At 38.3% G+C, this 27,385-nt stretch overlaps 1 protein-coding gene across 2 annotated transcripts in view; it reads right to left on the reverse strand.

Annotated features, from left to right (window-relative positions):
- calcr.L (calcitonin receptor L homeolog) overlaps positions 1-27,385 on the reverse strand; it is a 155,083-nt gene that overhangs the window by 35,417 nt on the left and 92,281 nt on the right. For both annotated transcript variants that reach the window (XM_041565895.1, XM_018267316.2), the window contains exons 5-8: positions 21,695-21,805; positions 8,153-8,265; positions 3,560-3,651; positions 1,567-1,693 (exon numbers count right to left, since the gene is read on the reverse strand). In XM_041565895.1, coding sequence (XP_041421829.1) covers positions 1,567-1,693; positions 3,560-3,651; positions 8,153-8,265; positions 21,695-21,805 — 443 coding nt within the window. The remainder of the gene's footprint in view (positions 1-1,566; positions 1,694-3,559; positions 3,652-8,152; positions 8,266-21,694; positions 21,806-27,385) is intronic.

A 27,385-nucleotide genomic window follows, 5' to 3' on the forward strand; every position in this document is an offset into this window, starting at 1 on the left:
AAGCATTTCATGTAAAAAGTTTCTCTTAAAGTGATGTTTATGATTTATGTGAATGATATTCGTATCACCAAATGCCTTTCCTTTGCTGCTCCCGGGGTACAACATGGATTCGACTAGTTTGGACCCATGCAGTAGATATGGAGGAGGTGTAGTGTACATATAATATTAACTCATTACAAAACAATGGGCACCAGGTACAACCAAAGGAAGACGTCATGTCCAGCATCACAAATCAATTTCAACGATAATCGTAAATGTTAAAAATGACATTGCTCAGGACATCCCAACCTGTATGATGTACAGAAATATTCAAGATTATTCTGAGAGTAAGTAAGTACATTTGGCAACCATGCTTAATGGCAATGCTGTAAAACTCCAATTTCAAGGGCTAAATATAGGTATCATTTTTGTGATCTTGGTGTATCCGTCAAGGCTAAAATGATGGAGCTTTCTTTTCCGCACAGTTAAAATGCACAACAGTAGCACAAGATAATGATGTTTAAGCAGTGTTAATAGTAATAGGGCTATAAAGCCATTTTCATAGCGTATTTGCATACTTAGTGCATTTTCGGTAAAACGCTGCATCCCTGCCCCCCCAAAATGATATAGTTTGGTTTAGTGTACATAGGGCTTTTGCTGTATTTATAGCCTGCCGCACTGGTCTGCAGGAAGATTATTCACAGCTCTGCACTTTACATTCTGAGATGATTTAGATCTGTATCATTTAAATTACTTTGCATATTTCCAATGATTAGGAATGTGAATTATATATTTAGCAGATGTACGGTCATTCTGCCCCGTTATGAATCAAGCTAATATTTCTTGCCTCCCTACTGATCAGAGTTCTGGCCTGATAGATATATGTGCTGACAATATTATGATCCGTTAGAATACTGACATTTGACAGGATGAGTGGGCAGTGTAAGGAGAGTGGGTCGCAGAATTAACCAGAGATTTGAAGCTTGCATAATACCTTTCCCAGACATCAAAATTGCTATATGACAAGCAGCTACATACCAAAGAAAGCTTCAAGTCACTATATCTGTACACCCAGTGAAAAATGTTTTTTTTTTAATGAAACAAAAGAAACAGCACCGTATTAAATATTAATTTCCTGGCAAACAGAATTCTGTACTTAATGCCTGCTTAGAATTAGAGGTTTTCCCTGTGACTGTAAATACTGCAAAACAAGGAACAGAGAACGGGTAGCACAAGTCCTTAATATATAGGATCTAATGGGCACAATTCTATTTTATTAGCACTCCAACATTAACTGGTACCACTAGTAAATAAGAGTCAGTTGATTCCCTCTGTATGAACAGAATAGTCTAAAAAATCTAATGCTGATAATGGTACATAACCAAATCCTATTGACTGCTCCATCTCTACTAGGGATGGGCGAATTTTTTCTACTTGTTTCGCCAGGGAATTGACGCCCATGACAAAAAAAAAAAAAAGACGTGCATCAAAAAAAATTAGTTTGTTCACATTGTACAGTAGCCATTCCGATACTATATTCTGCAATATAAATGAAGCAATGAACAATGAAGTTCAAGGGATACTTACAGGATCACTTCTCACAAGATCTGTATCTGGCACTACCGCTGTAAGATGGACAATTGTAAACACCGAGTTCAAAACATAAGAGGTAAACAAATTTTTATGCAGCGTTATCCTCTGGCAGCTCAGGCTCCTAAAATATGAAAATAGAATATTATTAATACAGCCATATATACCGCACATTCAATGCCACTGGAAATTAGTAATAAGAATAATCCATCCATACAGTAGTTAGAATAATCAGTAGGGATAAAAATCCCTACACTTCCTAGTTGCTAGGTAGATGCCCATATATCTAGTTATATAATTTACATGCTTCTATTATTGGCCAATAGGCCAATAAGCACTTTCTGCCACATTTTAATATAATGTTTGGTTGGGATGGATCTTTCTATTGTGCCTTCAGTAGCTGACCCAGCTGCATGTGTTCCAGGGAGAATGGGATTAACAAGGCCCCAGTAAAGCTGTGCTGCCCTACCTTACCTCAAGGGAAAGTCGGGAGAAGGAACCCCATGAACGAGGCTAGCCAGTGACAGGATATATAATGTAATAGCACTCTCTAGTAGAGTGAGACAGAGAGGTTGAATATAATGAGCAGCCTGTGCTCCAACAAGGATTTGTAGTTTTGATTAGCTCCCCCCCAGGCTCTGATTCTGCCTTAAGTGAAGGGAAAACAGCTGGATAGGGATTCAATTACAGTTGTCTCCCTGATCCATTTCACTGTATGGGAACAGGACTAGGGGCATTACAATCCAGAGGTGCACCTTAAACTTCCCTAGCTGTCTCCCCATGGTGTCACAGTGTGCTGTCTATGGTTGCCACCTGTACGGTTTTGACCCGGACAGCCCGATATTTTGAAGGGCTGCCTGGGTCAAAACTTCCTGCCCGGTTTTCCAAATAAGGAAAACCGGGCAGGATTCCCCATGATTGACACAGCGATTGGCGTCTTAGCCCCGCCCTTGATGTCACAACCTACCCCTGCCATGTCATGGCCCCGCCCCCTCCACATCATGGCCGCGCCCCCTACACCAGGTGAAAAGGTGGCAACCCTAGTGCAGTCTCTGCTTGACTGCTCTGGCATTTTACCATCTTGTGCTGCATTGTGGATTTGTAAATATTTAACCCGGTGAATTCATTCTTGGACAATAAACTTGGCATCCCTATTATTTTATTTGAACACAGTAGCCTATGTGAGTTGCAGATCAACTACTGTATACCTCTCCATATCTTCCACATAGCAAAGGCCCAGACTAGTATGTTAGTGAGTTAAGTGTAACCCATACTCTATTGTTTTAGCTGGACATAGCCTATTTTATCTTAAAATAGCCCCACATGGCATTACAAATCCATTTTACAACATGATGTATACCCACTTATTAGTGCCTGTTAGTATTTAAGTATCACAGAAACGGAGTACCAAAGCATCCAACATTGGCCTGTAAACACTTAAATGGGTGGTTCACCTTTAGGTTACATTTTAATGTTATAGAATGGATAATTCTATTCAAATTTTCAGTTGGCCTTCCTTTTTTAATATTTTTTTATTTATTTGCCTTCTTCTTCTGACGCAGGGATATAACTAGAACCTTTTACACAATAGTTGAAAGGAAAGAACACTATTTTCCACTCTATATTCAGTTCCTTACCGCTTAAAAGAAATGTAAAGATAAAAACTACTTGTTCTATGCCAGTGCTTCCTCTGACTTTCTTCCTTTGCACTTTGCTTTTGCTAGTGCCCTGGGTGATTATCACTCATACAGTCTGGCTGCTTGGGGCTATAACACAAGGAGACTCCCTTTTTCCACCTGGGCCTCCTTATCCCTTCAATATATGAGCTAGTGGTAGTCACAGAGGAAGGATAAAGGTGTTAAGATTCCTTATGTGACAGTTGTGCCTAACCATCAAATACAGCAATAGTTGAAAACGTCTATTCTATAGCCAGCACTATACATTAGTGTGCATGCAGCTGAACATAATCATGCATTCGGGAGGCACTTACTTGAAATAGAAGAATATTCCAAGGGAAATCAACAATGAAACGATTGACAAGGCATGTCCTACTATCGCCATGTAGTAAAGTATGTAGGCCATCTAGAAGAGATAGAAATAATTGATGGAAGAATGACATGTTTAGAGGAATATTCCTTTGCATCTCATTATTATTTTATTTATGATAACAAAAATGTGATCAGTGTGCTGGGGCTCCTTAACTCTGTCAGACTGTCAGTGACCCTAACTAAATAGGCACAACCTGTTATCCAGAAAGCTTTGAATTATAGAAAGGAGGTCTCCCATAGACTCCATTTTATCCAAATAATCCAAATGTCTTCCCCCCTTTTTCTCTGTAATTATAAATCAGTGCCTTGTACTTGATCCAAACTATGATATAATTAATGAAAAAACAAAAAGGGGGGCCGCTCCAGCTCTCCGCTCTTCCCCCAACCAGGTGCTCTGTCCTCAGTGTCCCTTACTGTAGCATATGACAAAACTCAAAGAAATGGACGGCACATCTGGACAAGGCTTTATTAGAAGGTAGCTATAGTCGTTGCTACCTGCCAATAAAGCCTTGTCCAGTTGTGCCGTCCATTTCGTTATGATATAATTAATCCATATTAAAGGGGTGGTCAATCATTAAGTTCATTTTTAGCATGCAATGGTTTGGCCAATTCTAAGCAATTTTTCAAATGGTCTTCGTTATTTTTTTTTATATAGTTTTTTTATTATTAATTATTAGTCTGACCCTTTCCAGCTTTTATATGGAGGTCACTGACCCCATCTTAAAACAAATGCTCTGTAAGCCTGCACATTTATTGTTATTGCTTTTTATTACTCATCTTTCTATTCAGGTCCTCTCCTATTCATATTCCAGTCTCTTATTCAAATCAAAACATGGTTGCTAGGGTCATTTGGACCTTCGCAACCAGATTGCAGAAACTGCAAATTGCAGAGCCACTGAAATAAAAGCTAAATAACTCAATACTGCAAGTAAAACCAAGTGCATATTGTCACAGAAGATCACTCTCTACATCGTACTAAAATGTAACTGAAAGGTGAACAACCCCTTTAAAGTCAAAACAATCCTACTGAGTTTAATTCATATTTTTTTAGTAGACTTAACGATGATCCAAATTACAGAAAGATCGGTTATCTGGAAAACACCAGGTCCGGAGCATTCTGGATAACAGGTTCCATACCTGTAGCATTAATTTATTTGTTTAATCAGTTGCTTAAATGACTGGATCTGCATCCCTTCTCAGAAATATGGTGAAAAAAAAGACAATGGCGGTTGACTTCAATTGGGATTTCAGGAAGATTAGTTAAAACCGATCCCCATGTTGGCCATACATGCACACATGGTCAAGCAGTAAGGGTGGCCCATTAACTGTCCAACTGGTGCTTTATCCACCTGATCTTCCCCCATTAATAGCTGGATATTGTATGTTTTGGTTATCTATACATATATCATTAACAATAGTTGGGGTGTTGTAGGTCTTTCCACTTCTTTATCTGCTGGCTCTTCATCCCTCCAGAAATTAAATCTGTACCTATGGCTTTCAATTTGTGCAAACTGGCTGCAATCTTACTGAGTGATATTAGGTGGCCCTGATATGCCATTCAGATGTCCAAGCAGTAAAGTTCAAAATTGGCCAAAAGTTCTGATCAAATTAGTGCATATTGTATGCATATACCTATATATACCTATATACCTTCTCTATATACCTTTCTTTACTTTACTGTTTTGCTGCTTTGGATTCATGAGACAAATACTTTAAGGGGCAAATGTATCAAGGGTTGAATATCGAGGGTTAATTAACCCTCGATATTCGTTTTGGGAATTAAAATCCTTCGACTTCGAATATCGAAGTCGAAGGATTTTGCGCAAATAGTTCGATCTAACAATCGAAGGAATAATCGTTCAATCGAACGATTAAATTCTTCGAATCGAGCGATTCGAAGGATTTTAATCCATCGATCGAAGGATTATATTTCGCCCAAAAAAAGATAGCCAAGCCTATGGGGACCTTCCCCATAGGCTAACATTGACTTCGGTAGATTTTAGGTGGCGAACTAGGGGGTCGAAGTTTTTTCTTAAAGAGACAGTACTTCAACTATCGAATGGTTGAATAGTCGAACGATTTTTAGTTCGAATCGTTCCATTCGAAGTCGTAATCGAAGTAGCCCATTCGATGGTCTAAGTAGCCAAAAAAACACTTCGAAATTCGAAGTATTTTTTCTTCTATTCCTTCACTCGAACTTAATGAATGGGCCCCCCCTATGTACTTCAACCCAGCTACAATACACTTCTTTGGGTTCTGCATACATCAAAGCCTGTCACCCTAGTTATACAATAAACACAGGGACAATGTACAGAGTGACGATTACAAGAAACATACAATTCCTGGCAAAATGAAATGAATCGAGAATATAAAAGGACATAAAAGAAAAACCTAATGTGCATTCTATAACAAAGGGGAAAAAAAAAGAAAATTAGCCTTCTCCTTGGACTCAGAAGGTTTTATTTGGCTTCCTTCTGTTTATATTTCCATGTGTCATGGTTAAAGTAATAATAAATTTGAATCAGCAAGCTGGTTTTCAAATAATCCAACAGACCACACATGTTAACAGGTTTTTGCATAAAAAAAGAATAACTAAGGACTGGCAGATATGTATCGAATCTCCCGAATATCAGTTCTAGAAAAATATTTGTTTTGGCAGATTTTATGGTGAGCCAAACGAATAACAAAGCTTACAAAGCTGCTGCTTCATTTTCTCATCCCTGATAGGCAGCAATTGGCAGAAAATGGTTTAATGTGCTTTTATATATATCTAATATGTTTGCATAGGAATATCTTATAGTCTGCAAATATTAGTTGCTTTGTAGCCAAGGGGGACTGCATTTAAGCCCAAGGCCCACAGTAGAATAGCAGCTAGTAGATCAGATGAGTAGAATACAATTCATTTAGAAATATGTCATTCGTGACTCTATAGAATAAAACACATTTCTTATATAAAACAGAATTGTTGCTGCCAATATAGTTTATTTACTGGATGCTGGATGAATAAATTGAATAATATTATTTTTAATTAAGTATGTCTACCAATTAAAGCAACATATAATTTCCCACCTTATACTAAAGCAGACAACATTAGAAAACAGAACTCCATGCTGTGATAGGGCAGGGCAGGAAGAGTTTTTGCCCTGCCACCCATTATCATCTAAGAAGGTTTTACTAAAGACATGGAAGATGTCTCATAACTTTTGATGAACTCCAACTGGTAGGATGCTGAGCTGGGCCACTTTAAAGGGATTTTGTTATGGGAAAACATTTTTCTTTTTTAAATGCAACAGTTACTAGTTCTCTGCAGCAGAAATCTGCTCTTCTTTTCAAAAGAAAAAACTGATTTTAAATTTAATGTTGAAATCTAACATGGTGCTTGACATGTTGTCAGTTTCCCAGGAGCCCTCAGTCTGCTGCATTGCAAGTTGGAGAAGTTGGAGTGATATCTCCTCCCTCCCATCCCCCCCCAGCAGCTGATCATCAGAACAATGGGAAGGTAACAGCTCCCTGACAAAAATAACAACTCCCTGGTAGATATGAGAATAAAAATCAAGTCCCACTGTGACTGTTCCAGTTACAATACATTGAGTAGAAGAAACAACAGCCTGCCAGAAAGCAGTTCCATCCTAAAGTGCTGGCTCTTTCTGAAAGCACATGACCAGGCAAAATGACCTGAGATGGCTGCCTACACACCAATATTACAACTACAAAAATACACTTACTGATTCAGGAATAAAATGTTATATGGTAGAGTGAATGATTTGCAGTGTAAACAGTGTAATTTAGAAATAAAAACTATACCATAATAATCATGACAGAATCCGTTTAAAATACCGGTGGGCCCAGAGCAAAGATCTGATTGGTGGGCCCCACAGCCACCATAAGGAATCTGTGGCAGTAATTCAAGCAGGTGAGCATGAATATAATAAAGAAGACAAAATAAGAATAAACCAAGAGGTTCTTACTTGTGTACTTATTGCTGGAAAAGAAATACACAGACCCTTAAGTCCCATCTTTACATGGGACACCAATAGAAAAAAAATCATTCTACTAAAGATACCAGATTTTTTATTAGAAAAATCTCATAGGGACATTTCTTCCAGTAGAAAGTACAAATTAAATCAGCTGATTAAAAGGTGGGGTCTGCCATCCAATGGTTGATGGTGGGCAGTGAGTAAAGGCCCTTTTTGACCATTTATTAAATAACCTTGGAATTGAGTTGCAGTTTTTAATGGAAACTAGAGGCTGGACATCCTTCAGGTACAGTACATTAGTTTTTACTTCTGAGTATGGACCCAGCCTTTTTGCAATGCCTTGGGCCCCTTGATTTCTATCTCCAACCTGGTCAGTCAGTTCCCTCTCTATGTACTTTAATAGTAAATAGTTTAATAGTCTCTCTCTCTCTCTCTCTCTCTCTCTCTCTCTCTCTATGATGCCCCAGATTACATTACAGGAAAAAATCACTTCTTATTTGGGGTTCCAACAGCCACACCTTTACCATTATGCAGGGAAGGCAGCCATGATAATCTCACCTTCAGCTTCTTGGAGGTAAATGAATTGCAGAGCGTGTAGTTGGACCAAGTGCGGTTGCTTTCAGGATGCTGGAACCAATTTCCATTCTCATCACAGTATTTGGATGCTTTTTCTGTAAATGAAATAACACTTTACATTAACCAGTACATTTTAGGTATTGCTACTCCCAAACGACTAACAGACAGTGGAGCTGTGTAGAGGGGCTGTATATGCTACTGAGTACTGCTCCAAGTTAAGCATATAGGTGCTGATTAACTAAGATATGTGAGAAATTGCATCAGTGTAGTTGTCCATAGCAACCAATCGGATCTTTGCTTGTATTTTCTACTTGGCCATGGTCTTTTTTTTTTTTTTTTATATCTCTTTATTTGTATTATCAGATATCAAGCATACATATATGGCAATAAAGTGACATTACAAATTATGATAAAACATTATCATACCATTCTTAATGAGATGCAACATCGTGAACAGGGAATAAAGTAGCACATTAAATCATAACAGAAAAGGGGAAAGAAGTAAAAAAAAAAAAAAAAAAAAAAAAAAAAGGGGGGGGGAAGCATAATAACATACTTCATCTTCTCTTAGTTTTGAAATCGGATTAAGGTAAGCCCAACTACACTTGCGGAGCATTATTCCCAGGATTCCTGTTGACTTTAAATTTTTCCCCAAGGATCCCATATTCGCTTGTGGGAGTCTAAGGAATCAGCCAGTAGGGCTGATATGGCCATGGTCTTTTGACCATACATGCACAGATTTGGTAAGGCAGTTAGCTCGATAAAATCTAGTCTGCTGGACTACCTGGAATTTCCACCAACATTTTATTACACAATAAAGTGAAAGGGAACAAACAATGCAAGTGTAGTAAATGTGTATAGCGTTTGCCATGGTTAGTAAGAAATGTCCTTGCCTTAAGCAGTTATTAAAGGGATTCTGTCATCGGAAAACATGACTTGGGGCAGCTGGGAAATTGACAATATGTCTAGCCCCATGTCAGATTTCAAAATTGAATATAAAAAAATCTGTTTGCTCTTTTGAGAAATGGATTTCAGTGCAGAATTCTGCTGGAGCAGCACTATTAACTGATTCATTTTGAAAAAAATGTTTTTTCCCATGACAGTATCCCTTTAACTAAGCCATTTCTATGCTAAGTTTACTATACTTACTCAGTATTTGTGTAGAAGAATGGAGCACCATAGAGCCAGGATAGAGAGTTTAAAATATTCAAAATTTACTATACATCCATTAAAAATCCCAGCAGCATATCTCCCATGAGGGCTGCCCGCTTAATGCGTTTCGTGGCTCCTTGCCACTACATCAGCTCTTTCTGCAAAAATGTTACTCACAGCATTGCCCAACATCTCATTCCCAAACCAAATGTAAAGAATCCATTGCACACTGTAGCTTTGCTTTGATTCCATTATCACAGTCCCTAGCCTAAATCATGAAAAACAGCCCCAAAACCTTATTCTTCCCCCACTAAATTTCTTCATACAGGTAGTGTCCTTGTGGCTTGTGCCAACCCCTGGCTGTTCCATCAGACTGCCAGATGGCAGATGCAATTTACCACTCCCAATGGAGGTGCCCTTTACAGTTACACCCCTTATTTTGACGCTTGGCATTATACATCTATATAAGAGATCTGATTGCCTTTGATCACCCATAAAACCCCAAACATTCCAACAAACAATTCCTGTGTGGTCACTGTTCTGGAGACAGTTTGGAACTCAAGAAATGTAATTTTAGACAGTTAATTGAATGTCTGGAGAGTTTTGGCTAAAAATGTATACTTTTGGCCACATACAGAATGATGCTTTTGACACAGTGATCTGCAGTATAACAAATCAGAGCAGAACATTCTATTTTAGTGCCAATTTTATAAATATGCACCATAGTCTCCTACTGGCTTAGACTCCAAATTGAAGGGCATTCAATACACTCAATACATTTCGCATACAAGACTGGATATTTTTAGCAGCTTGATGACACAAATATAGAGAGATTCTAAATGAACCCTAAAATGTCATGCCCCAAGTACTAAAATAATTCACGACAAACAAATTCTTTCCTTATTCTCTACTTGATCAGGAAACCTTAGAAGTGATGCATTTGCAACACCCATCCGCAACTACAGACTGGTACCTTGTCGAGGCAGTAATGCTATTTGGATGGGTCTTCAAACAGGTCTGGGGAGCCAGAACAGTTCCAATTAATATAAATATTTATACACGTGCTGAAATGATGGAGTGACCTGCGATAAATATCATGACCGCTAAACCTTAAAGCATTTTTGAAAGCATAGTATTACAGCACGCCAACACAAAAATAACTGTCATATTTTAATGAAGCATATTAAACAGAAAGATTCCAACTCAGCCAATTGTATTTTTATAAGCCTGACTTGTGAAGGAGGATAGTGATTCATACGTTATGAATGTATCCATTAGGCTTCCTCTCAAATGGAAAAGAAAAAAGAAAAGCCGCTCCGATCCACACCCTGCCATATACAATTCTGGAATAATTTACAGGCCTTTCCATGCTGTTCAAGACTGGCACCTGTGTTTAGATTTGGTGCAAGACTTGGCAGTTACTTGTGGAGATAGCAGATGTCTCATGGCACAATGTCATGTCATGAGTCTTCATCTGGATCATTATGATTAATACTTCTCCTGCCATGGGGCAAGGCGGCAAAAAGCTTCTCTTGGTACCTTTAAAAGTCACGTAGGGCAGGTGGTGGCATCAAGTCTAATGATTCAATAACATCAGCTATCTACATTCTTCATAAAATCACACACAATTTTTCCATTATAATTATTAAATTTATTATATTTTTCCTTATACAGGATAAAGGACCTTTTATCCAGAATTCTCGGGACCAGGGGTTTTCCGGATCAATAATCTTTGCATAATTTGGATACCTTAAGTCTACTAGAAAATCATGTAAACATTAAATAACCCCAATAGGCTGGTTTTGCTTCCAATAAGGATTAATTATATCTTAGTTTGGATCAAGTACAAGCTACTGTTTTTTTTTATTACAGAGAAAAAGGAAATCCTTTTAAACATTTTGGATTATTTGGATAAAATGGAGTCTATGGGAGATGACCTTCCCATAATTTGGAGCATTCTGGATCTCATACCTGTAAAACATTAGGCAACTATGTATGTTTATTTGGTTCCTTTATTGGTTGCTGAGCCAAGCTCTGATAATCTGGCAGTTGGAGTTACGGTTTTATAATAATTTTCTTTGCATAATAAAGTATGGTTTTTATAATTTTCTTTGCATAATAAAGTATGCAAAGAAAATATGGACAGGTAGATAAGATAAAATAATTCACATAGTAACAACTGCCAATGTAAACAGCAGAGTACAGAGGAATGATGGAACGTACTGGAGAATGAAGTGTGTCATATCTCGGTAAAGCATCCTATTTTTGCAGTATATTTACACTATGCTGTAAATACACAGTTTGCCAATTTATCTAGAAATTACATTTTTGACTACCTAAAGGCTTGTTATCCACAAATACACATAAACTGTGCTTCTGTGCATGCATGAGACAACAGGATAAAGAAAATTGTGGAGCTCAAACTAGCTTTATTATTTGTCACATGCCTCAGTTTGGTATAGCCCTTATTTAGTTACTGTCTCTTTAAATAGCAACTTACCCTTGGCAATCCAGGGACCCTGATTACCTTTTGCATATGAAAAGTACTGGGAATTACAGCGCAGTGCCTCCACACTACCTAAACCACTATTAGGTGCTTAAATGTTGCTATACACAGTCCTTGGTAAATATCACAGTCCCAATCCTCCGGAAGGGGTTTATAACCAAGCAGTTCAAATGATTGTCCCTTCCCCAGAGCTCTTATTCCCCATGACAGAATGAGTGTGTGCCTTCAAAAAGGTAAATTAACGTATACTGTCTTACACATAACTCTGTATCTTTACCATTTCTAGAATAAATAAAATGACAGAATTTACCATGCTGATGAAGTAAGACTCACTATTGTATTATTCATGCTTTCTTTCAGCATTTTTCTTTTTTTACTTCAACTACTTTGTGAATGCATTCACCTAGCAGACATCTCATTCATAGTTATTATTTGTAAATGGGTTTTAGATATCAGTAGTAGAAATTATCCCTCAAAAGGAAACCAGTGTTACTAAGGAAACCAACAGAACATTCTCCCACTTTTCAACCGTGTCTAGCTATTATAGGGTACAGTTTCACTTGCAACATAATAAACATTTCTTTTTTGCCATAATTCCCAGCAGGACTTGGTATGAATTTAGTTACGGGTCATTCAATTTCTACTACTTCAACACATTTGAATATCCACAGGTTTACTATTGCCACTAAGTAATGCAAATTTCAAAAGTAAAAGTAGTAACCTACGCTGTATGCTGGCAAATTGTTTGTCAGGTAAAATGGGAGACCTAGAATTAATTGCATGCTCTAAAAATTATGATATAATTGGTATCACTGAGACCTGGTGGGATGATACATGTGACTGGATTGTGAATATAAATGGTTACACCCTTTTTAGGAGGGACAGAGGGATTAAAAAGGGAGGAGGAGTGTGTTTGTATGTAAAGCCTGAATTAAAGCCATGCGCATAAGAAATAACCATAGCTGGCACTGGTGAGGGTGTAGAATCCCTGTAGGTAGAGATTTTGACTGGGAAAAAGGTTACAAAGATAATTATAATTGGTGTATACTATAAACCACCTCGTATAAGTGTCGAGTATGAAGCCCAGCTACTCTTGCAGATACAAGCGGCTTCGCAGCTGGGTCAAGTTATTACTATAGGTGACTTCAATTATCCAGACATAGACTGGGGTAATGGGGTTGCCAAGACTGAAAAAGCTAGTAGGTTTGTAAATATGCTGAATGACAACTTTTTATTCCAGCTCGTACAAGAACATACTGGTAATAACTCAATGTTGAACCTTGTAATAACTAATATTTAGGGAATATTGATCATAACATGGTCTCCTTTGAGATTCTGTTGCAGAAGCAATTCTATAAGGGAGTAACTAAAACACTACATTTCAGTCGTGCAAATTTTGACAGTATAAGGGCATCTCTGCAACATATTAAGTGGGAAATGCTTTTCACTGGGTTAAATACAGAACAAAAATGGGAAGTCTTTAAAATGCTGCTTGATAAATATACATCACTATATTCCCCTTGTAAGCAAGGAATGTCGTTGCAAAGCAAAACCTTTTTGGTTCAATAGAAGCGTTGGTGTTAAGGTGGGTAAGAAAAGATGTGCTTTCAAGTTAGCTGGGACAGCCGAATCATTTATAAGGTACAAGGAGGCCAATAATTCATGCAAAGAAGCTATAAGGCAAGCTAAAATTGAAATGGAAAGGGATATTGCAGCAAGCAAGAGGTGGGACCTTTACTATCAGAGGGGGTCAGCTGGTAGATGAAAACAAAATTAAAGCGCAGATTCTGAACTCAAATTTTTCATCTGTCTACACAAATGAGAAACCAGTTATTGACAGTTTCCTTCTTAATAGTCCCAATTCTAGTAATATAACTAATGATGCATGGTTCACACATGAGCAAATTCAAAAGAGACTAGAACATGTTAAGATTAAAAAAAGGTCCGGGGCCAGATGGTATTCATCCCAGGGTACTTAGACCTTAGCTCTGTGATTGCCAAACCTCTTTACTTAATTTTTCAGGATTCATTGAGGTCTGGAAAAGTGCCGAGAGACTGGTGAATTGAGACTGGCATGGAAGACTTAAATTATGAGGGTAGAATGTCAAGGTTTTCTCTGGAAAAAAGTCGCTTGCGAGGGGACATGATTACACTTTACAAGTACATTAGAGGACATTATAGACAAATAGCAGGGGACCTTTTTACCCATAAAGTGGATCACTGTACCAGAGGCCTCCCCTTTAGACTAGAAGAAAGGAACTTTCATTTGAAGCAACGTAGGGGGTTCTTCACAGTCAGGACAGTGAGGTTGTGGAATGCACTGCCGGGTGATGTTGTGATGCTGATTCAGTTAATGCCTTTAAGAATGGCTTGGATGATTTTTTCTGTTACTTTATTTTACATTTTGACTTTGACCTCACCAACGCAATAAATATCTATCGTCATTCTCTATGTAGACATAAATACATACCATTTGGCAAAGATAACAAGCAAAATAGTATTATAGTTTATGTGATAAATATTTTAGAATTCTAGCATCCTTCCATTCAGACCTGAACAACTTGGCACTGGAAATAATGACCTGGAACCTCTGCCTCTATATTTCATATTTACCCTGATCCAATATTATTTTTATCTTAAACTTTCAGTGAACTTTCAGCTTTCCCCCTCTCTTTCACTGTTTTGATTTTGCCTTTTAATTGTAGTACTTTTGACTTCTGCCTGAAGATAGCACCTCAGTGTCCTTATGTCAGTAATTCATTAAAGGTATCACCGTTGTTGTCATGCCCATAATGATATGCGCTTACAGCTGAATTTGTCAGCATGCTAGAACATCACGTATTACTTATAATAACCACCATCTGTAAGACAAACAGGCAACAAATTTTGTTGTGAGTTGTTTTTAATCGGTTTACTAAGAAAAACACCACTTTATTTTGATATAAGTAAAGTCATTTTGCAATCATAGGCTTCCAGGACAGGGTCTTCTCCACATGGAGCAGGAACAGCCATGCTCCCTTGTACCCGAGGTTGAAATCACCATATCTGTGTACTGCACACTGCAAGCCAATACCATATCAGTATGCATGGTGCTAATCGGCAGTCAGTACAGGGAAACAAGTCCATTCTTGGACTTCTGGCCCATGTGCTTGGGCAGCAGTGCTGTGCTGGAAGCTTTTTATTGGCAAATCACTTCACTTCTACTTTAAATCAACTTTTGAATTTGCCATATGTATCAGACACACAATCAAATGAGTAGTAAAGTCAAAAGTCCTTTTGTTGAGGTGTTTTTAATGCCCCTGTAGGAGAAGTTCTGTGCAAACAAAGCACCTCTCAAATCTACCTCTCATTAAATGTCATCCTTTGCTTTTGTCTCTAATCCCAGAGAGTACAAATGTAGAGTAATCTCTTTATCTTTTGTGAGTGTGTGTACACTAGTCACGTGCTGGTTCAACATAAATGTGTGTGATTAGCATGAGACCAAGTAGAGTGAAAAGCTTTAATGACAATGAAGCTGAGCGTATTGGACTGAGCGTATTGGACACTGGTGGGGTTCTTTGCTTGCCCAGGTTGCTGTACATGTTGTGACCAAAAGCAGAGACTGTAGAGAATGGAATATTAAAGCTATGAAATAAATCTACAGGTATGTGCTAAATGAGCCGCATAGCAGTTTTTTGTAAAATATCCAATCTTAGCAAAAATTAATTCCATTTCAAACCACAGCAATTTATCTGCAGCACAAATCTGCACTGGAACCGCTCTGTTGCAGCCCATGGAAAAAATGTAGCCTATTTCCAAATCTGATGAAAATGTGGCACTGCGGCTAAAGGCTTCTAAAGGGAAAGAATAAGCCAATCCTTTTTTTTTTAACACAAGCAATATAAATAAACAAAACCCACTTTTATGATCATTTTTGTAGAAGTGGGCCAAAATTCAGAATGACTGTTATATGCAAATTACTCTCCATTGGTTTTTCACGCTCAGTGATAGTCTGGGTAATAGTCCCACTGACCACAAGCCATACTTGTGCCGTTAGTTGACTTTGCAGAAACATGTACAGGTATGGGATCTGTTATTCGGAACTTTGAATAATGGAAAGGCCTTCTACCATTGATTCAATTTTATTGAAATAAACCAAATTTTTAAAAACGATTTCCTTTTTCTCTGTAATAATAAAACAGCACCTTGTACTTGATCCAAGCTAAGATATAATTAATCCTTATTGGAAGCAACCCCAGCCTTTTTTTGTTTATTTAATATTAACATGATTTTCTAGTAGAAGATCCAAAATTATCCAAGGATCTGTTATCCAGAAAACCCCAGGTCCCCAGCATTCCAGATAATATGTCCCATAACTGTAATAGAGGTTCAGAGTCAGGTCTAAAGATAAACAGAAAGAGGAGCCAGCACACTGGATCCCTCAAAGTCTTTTAATTGTGATACAAATAGTCAAGCCTTCCTTGTCTCACAGGCAGGTGTATCAGAGATGTGAAACACAAAGCCAGTTTTTTATATAAAATAATCTTTATGTGCTGTTGCCAACTTTCACCAATAAATGCAATGGTGGTGGAAACAAATAACCAGTCTGTGATCAGTCAATTCATCCATCTGAAGCTGCACGGTATAAACATGCTTAATTAATGAATCCATATTTACTTGTGCAGTATACATTTTTGGAGGATGTAAAATTGTTACAGAGATTGTGTCCTATTAATAAAAACATTTTTTTTGGTATATTGCTACTGCTAGGCATTAAAGGGGATTCATGTACTAGATACCTTTCATTTCCTTTAAGGTAGAGGATACAGGTTGCTAACACAAAAAAACTCTCTCAGCACCTCCACCAGCCTTTTGCTTAGTTCATCAAGTGCAGTCTAAATCTATAGAACACGTGCAAACACCCTACCTACCGTCACAATAAAACCAACCATGGCTAGCCGATGATAACACAATATAAGTCTAAATATATATGTCCTTGTTATAATAGTATTATGCAATTGGGATGATATATCATTCCTCTCAAGCCAGGTTGTGCCAACCTTCCTGTCTTCATCCTGAAATCATTTTGTTAGACCAGTGAACTCACTGACTGCAAATGCAATGTTGGTATAAATAACATAAATGCGAGTTGGGGGTTTCCTTAACTGAGAAGGATTTCAGGACTTTTGTGGATAACAAGCTGTGCAATTCTAGGCAGTGTCATTCAGTGGCTACCAAAGCAAAAGTACTGTCTTACATAAAAAGGGCATTAAATCAAGGGATGAAAACATAATTATGCCTCTTTATAGGTCCCTGGTGAGGCCTCATCTGGAGTATGCAGTGCAGTTTTGGACTCCAGTCCTTAAAGGGGAAGGAAACCTAGTCGGCGCAAACCCCCCACCCCCCTCCCGTTTGTTGCCCACCCTCCCTCCTCCCCCCTGGCCTACCCATCCCGCTGGGCAAATGCCCCTAACTTGTTACTTACCCTTCTGCGCAGGTCCAGTCCAGGGAGTTCACAGACGACATCTTCTTCCACGCGATCTTCTTCCTGCTTTGAACGGCGCATGCGCAGTAGGATCATTTCGCCGGTACGATCTACTGCGCATGTGGGTGACTTTTGGCGCATGCGCAGTAGGTCCAGTCCAGGGAGTTCACAGACGACATCTTCTTCCACGCGATCTTCTTCCTGCTTTGAACGGCGCATGCGCAGTAGGATCATTTCGCCGGTACGATCTACTGCGCATGTGCGTGACTTTTGGCGCATGCGCAGTAGATCCGTACCGGCGAAATGATCCTACTGCGCATGCGCCAAAACGCCGTTCACAGCAGGAAGAAGATCGTTTGGAAGAAGATGTCGTCTGTGAACTCCCTGGACTGGACCTGCGCAGAAGGGTAAGTAACAAGTTAGGGGCATTTGCCCAGCGGGACGGGTAGGCCAGGGGGAGGAGGGAGGGTGGGCAACAAACGAGTGGGGTGGGGGGTTTGCGCCGACTAGGTTTCCTTCCCCTTTAAGAGGGATATAAATGAGCTGGAGAGAGTGCAGAGACATGCAATTAAACTGGTTAAAGGGATGGAAGATTTAAATTATGAAGGTAGAAGGCTGGGGTTGTTTTCTCTGGACCAAAAGGCCCTTGCAAGGGGGTATGATTACTCTTTACAAGTACAATACAGACCAGGGGCCACCCCTTTAGTCTAGAGGAATAGAACTGTCACAGGCACCATCTTCCGGCGCTTCGGTAATCTTTGGGTCTTCTTCCGGCGCTTCTGCAATTTCTGTCACTTCTGGCGCATGCGCTGATATGCAGCTCACTTTACAAGGATTCCAGAGGTGCCGTAAGTTCAACAGCTAGTTAGTATTAATATTGGTTCATATACTGTAATTATTTATCTGAGTGTATAGATAGGCCTGTATGAGTATGTTCATAGATATGCACTGGGGATCATTAGGAGGGGGTTCAACTTGATGGAGTTGGCAATCCCAACTTAACCATATAACATATTACTCAATCTAACAATTATTACCTAAAATAAAGAAATAAAGGAAGATAGCCTTTTTAAACAACCACTGCAATGTGTTCGATTATTTGAGCAGATTGAACTCCTCGTTAAATTAAACCCTCCAGTTAACTTTAAGCATATTTATTTGGGTCTTTCTTTGCCATTTCAACTGAGGATGTAATATTGTATAAAAGGTTACTTAATATTTTAGAAATTTAACATAGTGAACAGGTCGATTTTCCTGGATACCGAACAAATTCAATAAATGCAATATTACTTTCAGACATACAGATAACATTTGAAAACGCAATGAACTGTATGAGTCAATTGATGTACCATCTTTGTACACCATCTGGGAACATGCCCCTAGACATGTGGCTTGATACTGTATCTGCAACAAACAGTAAAATAAGATTTGGAAAAAAACTAAAAGGTCTGGACAGCATCAAGGGACAAACCATTTATACGGGTTTACCGAGGGGCTGGAGATTTCACTGCAGATTTCATGAACAGTTTATGAATTCAAATGGTGGCTGTTACTGCCAGGTCTATATTAATGTGTTTTCCATTGAGCTGAGCTGAAACAGATGATAATTAATGAAGTGAAAATAAGATCTCAGAATGTTCTTTATTCATGAGCAAACTACGCTGAATACATCTCTACCTACAGTAAGTTTAGTTTATAGCAACTTATCCTTCTGTATAGAATGACTGAAAGAGTCTGAACATACCTTCTTCATTCCTATTACATACAGAGGTATAAAAAGCAATGGAACCATGGACTGTATTTTTTTTAAAATTTAGATTAGTATTTTTGAAAGCCGAAGGTCAGTTCTTTCTATCCCCAAATGCCAAAAAAAGTGTAAAAGTGCAGAAAAGCTGCAAAAGTGGCCTATCCCTAAAATAAAAATGTCCCAATACTCGACTAAAAGGCCAAAATGCACTTGTGAAAAAACAAGTTTTCGGTCCCTCCTTAGCTGAAGCTAGGGAGGGCCCCTTTACTCACGACCACTGGACCAAAAGGCACCTAGGGGCAAGGGTCTTCAGACTTTCATTTGCTTCACGGCTAGGGAGAGTCCCTTTCACCTGGATTTGTCCAAAGCTTCTACCATGGTTTCTCAAAGGCCGAAGTCTTGTCAGATTCAGGGAGGACCAGAACATGGTCCTCCTCTAGGTATGTGGGGCAATACCCTAATGGGCAACTTGCACCCTCAAACCCTCAACTTGTACGCTCAAACCATAGCATAAATAAAAACATATTGAAAAATGGGTAAAAAAATGTCATACGGAGAGTGTATAATAAATAAATAAAATGTGCCGTGATTACGGCCCAACCAGTGGACAGAATTATAAGCCAAAAGGCGGGCAGCAGAAACGTGAGTGCAGCATAAAAACCTAAAGTGCCATTGTGCTAAAGTGCCTTAGTAGTGTGCCAGGAGCCACCACCTCACTGTGCCATTTCGGGTGCCCTGGGGTCGCTATCATGCTACGGTGCACCTCAGACTTTCATGCTGCCTGCCTTTTGGCAGGAGAATCAAGGTATGGAGGAGCAACCAGTTTCCCCTCCTAAGAACATAACCTACACTTGATCTTAGCCAAAAGGGCATGAAGCAGATCCCTGTATATTACACCTGCCTCTGACATAAAGTATATTTTGTGTATTGTGCCCATGGCATCTTTATCTTTATGCTAAGTACACTGGAGGACTGAAGAGAATGCACATGATGACATGGACACAACTTGCATGAGGCTTACATAGAAGTCCATATAGGGTGCCTGTATAACGATTTTGCTTGTGCATAGTGGCAGGCATACAGTATTAAAGCTGAGATTCTACAAGAAAATGCTGCATTATGGGAAAAAACATAGTGAATTAAGCCAATGCTTGCATTTGGTTTCTTGCACACTCTTATTAAATGTGGCCAAATGTGTCTATAAATAATACAAAAACTATCAAAAACATCGACTTTTCTGCAAACATAATTTGGTATAGTGGCACACTGCTTATCATTGCTGCCTGGCAGTGTTTGAGATGTGGCTTCAGTTCCAGCATTTGCATATTTAAAAAGAATGTTGATGTGGTTACATATAGTTACATAGTTACATAGTTGAATCGGGTTGAAAAAAGACAAAGTCCATCAAGTTCAACCCCTCCAAATGAAAACCCAGCATCCATACACACACCCCTCCCTACTTTTACATAAATTCTATATACCCATACCTATACTAACTATAGAGTTTAGTATCACAATAGCCTTTGATATTATGTCTGTCCAAGAAATCATCCAAGCCATTCTTAAAGGCATTAACTGAATCAGCATCACAACATCACCCGGCAGTGCATTCCACAACCTCACTGTCCTGACTGTGAAGAACCCCCTACGTTGCTTCAAATGAAAGTTCTTTTCTTCTAGTCTAAAGGGGTGGCCTCTAGTACAGTGATCCTCTTTATGGGTAAAAAGGTCCCCTGCTATTTGTCTATAATGTCCTCTATTGTACTTGTAAAGTGTAATGTAATAAAGTGTAATGTCCCCTCACAAGCCCCTTTTTTCCAGAGAAAACAACCCCAACCTTGACAGTCTACCCTCATAATCTAAGTCTTCCGTCCCTCTAACCAATTTAGTTGCACTTAGTCTCTGCACTCTCTCCAGCTCATTTATATCCCTCTTAAGAACTGGAGTCCAAAACTGCACTGCATACTCCAGATGAGGCCTTACCAGGGACCTATAAAGAGGCAGAATTATGTTTTCATCCCTTGCGTTAATGCCCTTTTTTATGCAAGACAGAACTTTATTTGCTTTAGTAGCCACAGAATGACACTGCCTAGAATTAGACAACCTGTTATCTACAAAAGTGGTGATGAGTTTTTTGAGACTGTGTTTCTATTAGTTACAAGACCAATAGCAAGCTTGTCAGCTTTTATTACATCATATGTACAACCATGTCATTAAATTATAGGCCTAATTATTATGATTCCCTTTAGCAGCAGGGTGAAGCTATATTGCAGATTTCAATTTGTCACATTTAAAAGATAATCAAAAATGCCCGCTAAATGATTGCTTCCCTTTCTGAACATGTAACACGCAGACTTCTTAATGAATATAGAATTTCGTACACTATCCAGTTCTCTAGTTAATACTGTCTGGTGCATATGGATTGTGTACCAGCTTCTTAATCAGTTCTGCTTTACTGTTCCTGCTCTTTTAATATGGAAACAAACTTCCCTTTTCTGCAAGCGGTAAATCAAATCTAATCAACGCCTTGCTTGCTGTGCCGCATACACTGAAACAGCAGAAGCACCATTAGATGCATTTGATATAATGGGATAAAGAAACACACACATTTACTAAAAAGAAAAGAAAATTCTGGAGTAATAAAACACACCATACCTGTTGGATCAAAATCGGGAAAGTAGTCAGGGCAATTCTGGGTGACATTTTTTCCAGCGGGTGTATCATCCCAACATAACCATCCATCCCAAGTGCGATTGCAATATAAGCCTAAAAAGTAAAACATTGGCAACATTAAGACAGTGTGTACATTTACCATGGGCAGAAATTATGAGATTCCTTCCTCCGTCTCTTCCGATCTAAACTCAAGACTTCGTCTTGGAGCACTGACCCTATCCACTTCTGCCACTTATATAGCATTGCCAACACACTGGCACTTCATTTTCTCCTACTTGTGTCTGTAAGTACCCACTTAGATTGTAAGCTCTATGGGGCAGTGATCTCCTTCTGCTTGTCTCTAACACTTGGAACTTGAATCTTTAGTGAATGCAACTGTACTTGTTTGTATTTATTGTATTGACCCGTTTGTTATTACTATTACTTTGCTATTATGCTGTATTAAGTTGTGTATAGGCATGAGATCTGTTATCCATAATGCTCGGGGCCTAGGGTTTTCCTGATAATGGATCTTTCCATAATTTGGATCATACCTCAACTCCACTAGAAAATAATGTAAACATTAATTAAACCCAATAGGCTGGTTTTGCTTCCAATAAGGATTAATTATATCTTAGTTTGGTGCATTTTGTTATTATGACAAAGAAAAACAAAATCATTTTTAAAAATCTGGATTATTTGGATAAAATGAAGACAGCCTTTCCATAATTCAGAGCTTTCTGGGTAACGGGTTTCAGGATAACGGGTCCCCTACCTGTACATAAGTAGCACTATATAAATAAAAACATACACATATACATACATACAACGATGCCAAATAAGTATTACTGTTTCGTTTTTGCCCCAAAGAGCCCAACCAGGAAAATGAGTTTTAGTAAATAACTAAGTTTACTAATATGTAATTTAAAAACAAAACCAATAGGCTGGTTTTGCTTCCAATAAGGATTAAATATATCTTAGTTTGGATCAAGTACAAGGTACTGTTTTATTATTAAAGAGAAAAAGAAAATCATTTTTAGAAATTAGAATTATTTGCTTATAATGGAGTATAGGAGACGGCTTTTCCATAATTCTTGAGCTTTCTGGATACTGGGTCCCATACCTGTACTTCAATTCATTTCATCAATCTTCAATGAGTTACTACTATTTTTTGATCCATTGATTTCCATATGATTTCTTTGCTGGATGCTGTTTGGTGTTTTATTGACCTCTATTAGCTTGGTTTTTTGTATAGGCATCAGCATCAGTTTATTTAGACAGACCTTCCTTTTTTATTTTGGTCTGGTATTTGACTTACAAAGATATGATGAAGCAGGTTGATGATCTTGTGACTGATGAAAGTGTTTTGGCAACAATGTGGTCACACAACTGCCTACAGATTCCAGAGAGTATAGTTGGAAATGGAGAATGTAACTTTAGCAGCGAGACTAAGTTATGGTGGAATATAGAAGAGCCAGAAGGTACCAAGAGGATTGAGAATATACACATTTCTAAAATTTATGAATAATACAGAGGAATTTAATATAAGCTCGAATGCAATTGTTTTCTAACCCTGATACAGCTGATAATTAATGAAAAGAAAAGGGTTATAGGTGAAATAAAGATGGATGGATGTGAGCTTAGAGGTTTTATTTAGTCGGATTCACAATCGGATTCACAATCTCTTTATGCTCATTATTTTGAGGTTGACTTGTGGAATAAGATGAAGAAACATTAGGATATATAAATTAATTGATGGCAAGGCTAGAAAATTAGCCAGGGATAGCACTGATTCTGCAAATGTGAAGCTTATGTGAGACTCTATTGATGCCCCCCATTATAAATCTGTATTAAAAAGGCGCAGAATTCATAAATGAGTAAAATTCTTTAGTGCTTCCAGTGAGGGATTATGGGAGTTGGGGGAAGAATTGGATATTGCCTGCTCCTCCTCTTCATTTTCTTCTTCCTCTCCCCAGGAACACAGCAGAATCAAGATTTTCCTCAAACAAAAAATGTTTAATGCCAGAAACAAAAAGGTTTCCAAAAAAAGTGGAAGGGCGGTTTGGAGGCAAAGATGTGCAATGTTGATTGTACCTACTTATTTTAAGGTAGATGTGAGGGATTGTGATTGGCTGTTTGCAAAACGTACTACAGGTATGAAATCTTTTACCCAGATTGCACAGGACCTGGGGTTTTCCAGATAATGGAACTTTTCATAATTTGGGTCATACATTCATACCTAAAGTCTACTATATAATCATTTACACATTAAATAAACCCAATGGGCTTGTGTTGACTCCAATAAAGATTCATTATATATTGATTTGGACTAAAAACAAGGTACTTTTTTTTTATTACAGAGAAAAATGAATTTATTTTTAAGAATTTGAATTATTTGTATAAAATGGGAGACGCCCTTCCCATTGGCTCATGGTCCACAAGAAAAACCGAGCTGCCTGTATTGTCATGGAACTCTCAGCTGACACTCAGCAGCTTAAGTATAAACTCACGTTGGCCTCAGTAAGCAGTCATTTGGGACATAAAACAAGGGGGTAAAAATAAATATAAAATGTGAGGACTTGGACAGACAAAATATTCAAGAGAAGAATGCGATGGAAGCACACGTCAGTCATGTTTCATATTCACATGGCTGCAATGCTGTGTCTGCATCTGATATCACAGAGTGTGCTTAAGAGAAACACAAATCTGTCCATACAGATCATTGATGTGTGTGTCTGAGTAAGTGACCCATGCATGAGCAGAAAACAGAGAAAACAATCCACTATTAGCCATAATTTAGCCAGTTGCAGTTTTCATGCCATTTGCCATCCGGTAATGTTTAACCAGCAATACACTCAGGTTTTGTCTGTTAACATTTTCCACTGTTAGTAATCTGTTAGAGCTCTGTTAGAGCTTTTTTTTTTAAATTCTTTATTTATACAAATTTTTCAAAAGGCATACAGAAAAAAAAAAAAAACGGGATAGGGGAATAAAGGAAACAAGGGAGAGATTTAACTACTTGTCCTTTTCCTTCCCTACATTACACATACAGTACAGAGTTCTACAAACCACAATTTTTAAGAAAAAAAAGATAAATAACAAAAAAGAAGAAAGGAAGAAGGAAATAAAAATAAGAAAACTAGAGAGAGTATTATATGGTTTCAACCATCAGTATAGATATTGCAGTTTTTATTTTTGGCCCCATATTTCCACACAATATTTAAAAACTATCACTCCTTTAAATTAAGATATTCTATCCAAGGAGACCAGGTCTGCCAGTACTTATGATTTTTGTGACTAATCATTGCAGTCATTTCTTCCATTTCCCGTGTTTCTTCCATAAGGAGAAATCAGTCTTGGATTGTAGGGTGATTTCTATCTTTCCATTTTTTTTGGTATCATTGCTTTTGCAGTTTGCAACATGAAAAGTATTAATTGATTCTTTATCATAGTACCGTATATACTCGAGTATAAGCCGACCTGAGTATAAGCCGAGGTACCTAATTTTACCTAGAAAAACTGGGAAAACTTATTGACTCGAGTATAAGCCTAGACACAACTACAGCCCTGTCTCCCAGCAGCGCACATTCCGCCAAAGCGACCCCTAGCGATAAACCGGACTTCTTTGCAAAGTTGATGGTGACAGAGAATTGCCAAACGGAAAACTGTGTGCATTGTCCCACTGTCCCAATACCATGTGCAGAGGGTGCTGTGTGATATTGCCATCACTGTTAATCTTTTGTATAACCAACAGAGGGTGCTGTGTGATATTGCCATTACTGTTAATCCTTCATATAACCAACAGATGGTGCTGTGTGATATTGCAGTCATTGTTATTCTTTCATATAACCAACAGAGGGCACTGTGTGATATTGCAGTCACTGTTATTCTTTCATACAACCAACAGATGGCGCTGTGTGATATTGCAGTCACTGTTATTCTTTCATATAACCAACAGAGCTGTGCAATATTGCAGTCTCTCCCCAAGCGAACTGTTGTTATAGGAATGATTAAAAGTGACTGCAATCTCAGCTACTGCCCACTGACTCGAGTATATGCCCAGATAGACTTTTTCAGCACATTTTGGATGCTGAAAAACTCGGCTTATACTCGAGTATATATGGTATCTGTCAGGGGGTCGTAATTGAGTATCAACTTAGATAGAATATCATTTGAAATCTTTTCCTGTGTGACCGTCTCCATTATTATTATTATTTCCAGTATCTACTTAGATCTTCACACTTGTACCAGATATATAGCAAAGGAGTATAGGAGCCAATGTCTTTATGGCATCTCCAACATTTGTCCTGAGATTCAGGAAACAAATGTTTCAACTTAACCGGTGTTGTGTAGTACTATCGTGATATAAATTTATATGCAAAATCTTGTGTTTTAGAAGATTTAAAAGATTTGTGGATTGATTTATAGATAGAAGACCAATGTTCCTCAGATAACTTGATACCTGTTAGAGCGTCTACAAAAAAGGGCCAAAATCACCATTTCTTTTGCCAGCTGGTGTGAGTGTGTTTGAGTTTAACAATTTAACATGCCACTGTAGCAGTATCCAATCATGAATGGGGTCGTGGATAAAGCAGAACCCATATCACAAAAGTCTGGGTACCCCTGATACTGGTCCTTTGATCATTTATAGAAGAGGGTAGTTTGTAGATTTGTTACTGTCCTCTCAGCATATGCAGTGAATTTAGAAGTCATTTACATCATTCAAAGATACAGGATGGAATTTCATGCTTATCTTAAATGGGATCTGGTTTTTTTTTTTAATTTCTAGTCAATTAAATGTAACCAATAACCATAAATCTTGATTTTTCATCTGTGTGTATTTATTTTATGCAATTTTGTTACAGATGGGTGCCCCCACAACACATGAACAGTTCCAAAGCCAGGCTGTTTGAGGCAGCTTTTACTGATAGCAATTTTTGGTGGAACGAATGGTTTAACACTGAGTGATAATTGCCAGCAGTTCTTCTTTGCAAGCTTACTGTCACATATAGGGTTAATCCTGCTGACGGAAAGCTGCACTGAGTAAGAGTCAATGCATACATTCTGTTTTGGAATTGTCACGTTGGTTTCAAACACTTAGGGGCAGATTTATAAAAGATCGAGGTGAATTTTCGAAGTGAAAAACTTCGAATTTTGAGCTATTTTTTGTGTACTTCGACTAGGGAATAGTCCAACTTCGATTCGAATTTGAAAAAACTTCGAAATTCGAAGATCTGTCTCTTTAAAACCTCGGCCATTCGCCACCTAAAAGCTGCCAAAGTGCTGTTTTAGCCTATGGAGGACCTCCTAGAACCTGTATGGAGGCAATTAGGGGAGTTTGGGGGATCGAAGTTCGAAGTTAAAAAAAACTTGGAATCGTAGTAGATCGAAGTAGCGCTACGTACGATTCGAAGTAAACCAAATTTGGGCCACTTTGACCCCAAAAAAACTTCAACCTCCATTCCGTTGGTCTTTTTTAATTCGAAGTTCAAAGTTTGTTTAACTTTTAACTGCCTTTAGGGGCAGATTTATCAAGGGTCGAAGGTCGAAGTTAAAAAAAAACTCAAAAAGACCAACTGAATGGTAGTCGAAGTTTTTTTGGGGTCAAAGTACTTCAAATTTTACGATCGCACCTCAGCCTTTGATAAATCTGCCCCTACACAGATCTGAGCTCTGGTCAACATGGGGCCAATC

This window comes from Xenopus laevis, chromosome 6L (genome assembly GCF_017654675.1).
Source record: "Xenopus laevis strain J_2021 chromosome 6L, Xenopus_laevis_v10.1, whole genome shotgun sequence".
Lineage (NCBI taxonomy): Eukaryota > Metazoa > Chordata > Amphibia > Anura > Pipidae > Xenopus > Xenopus laevis.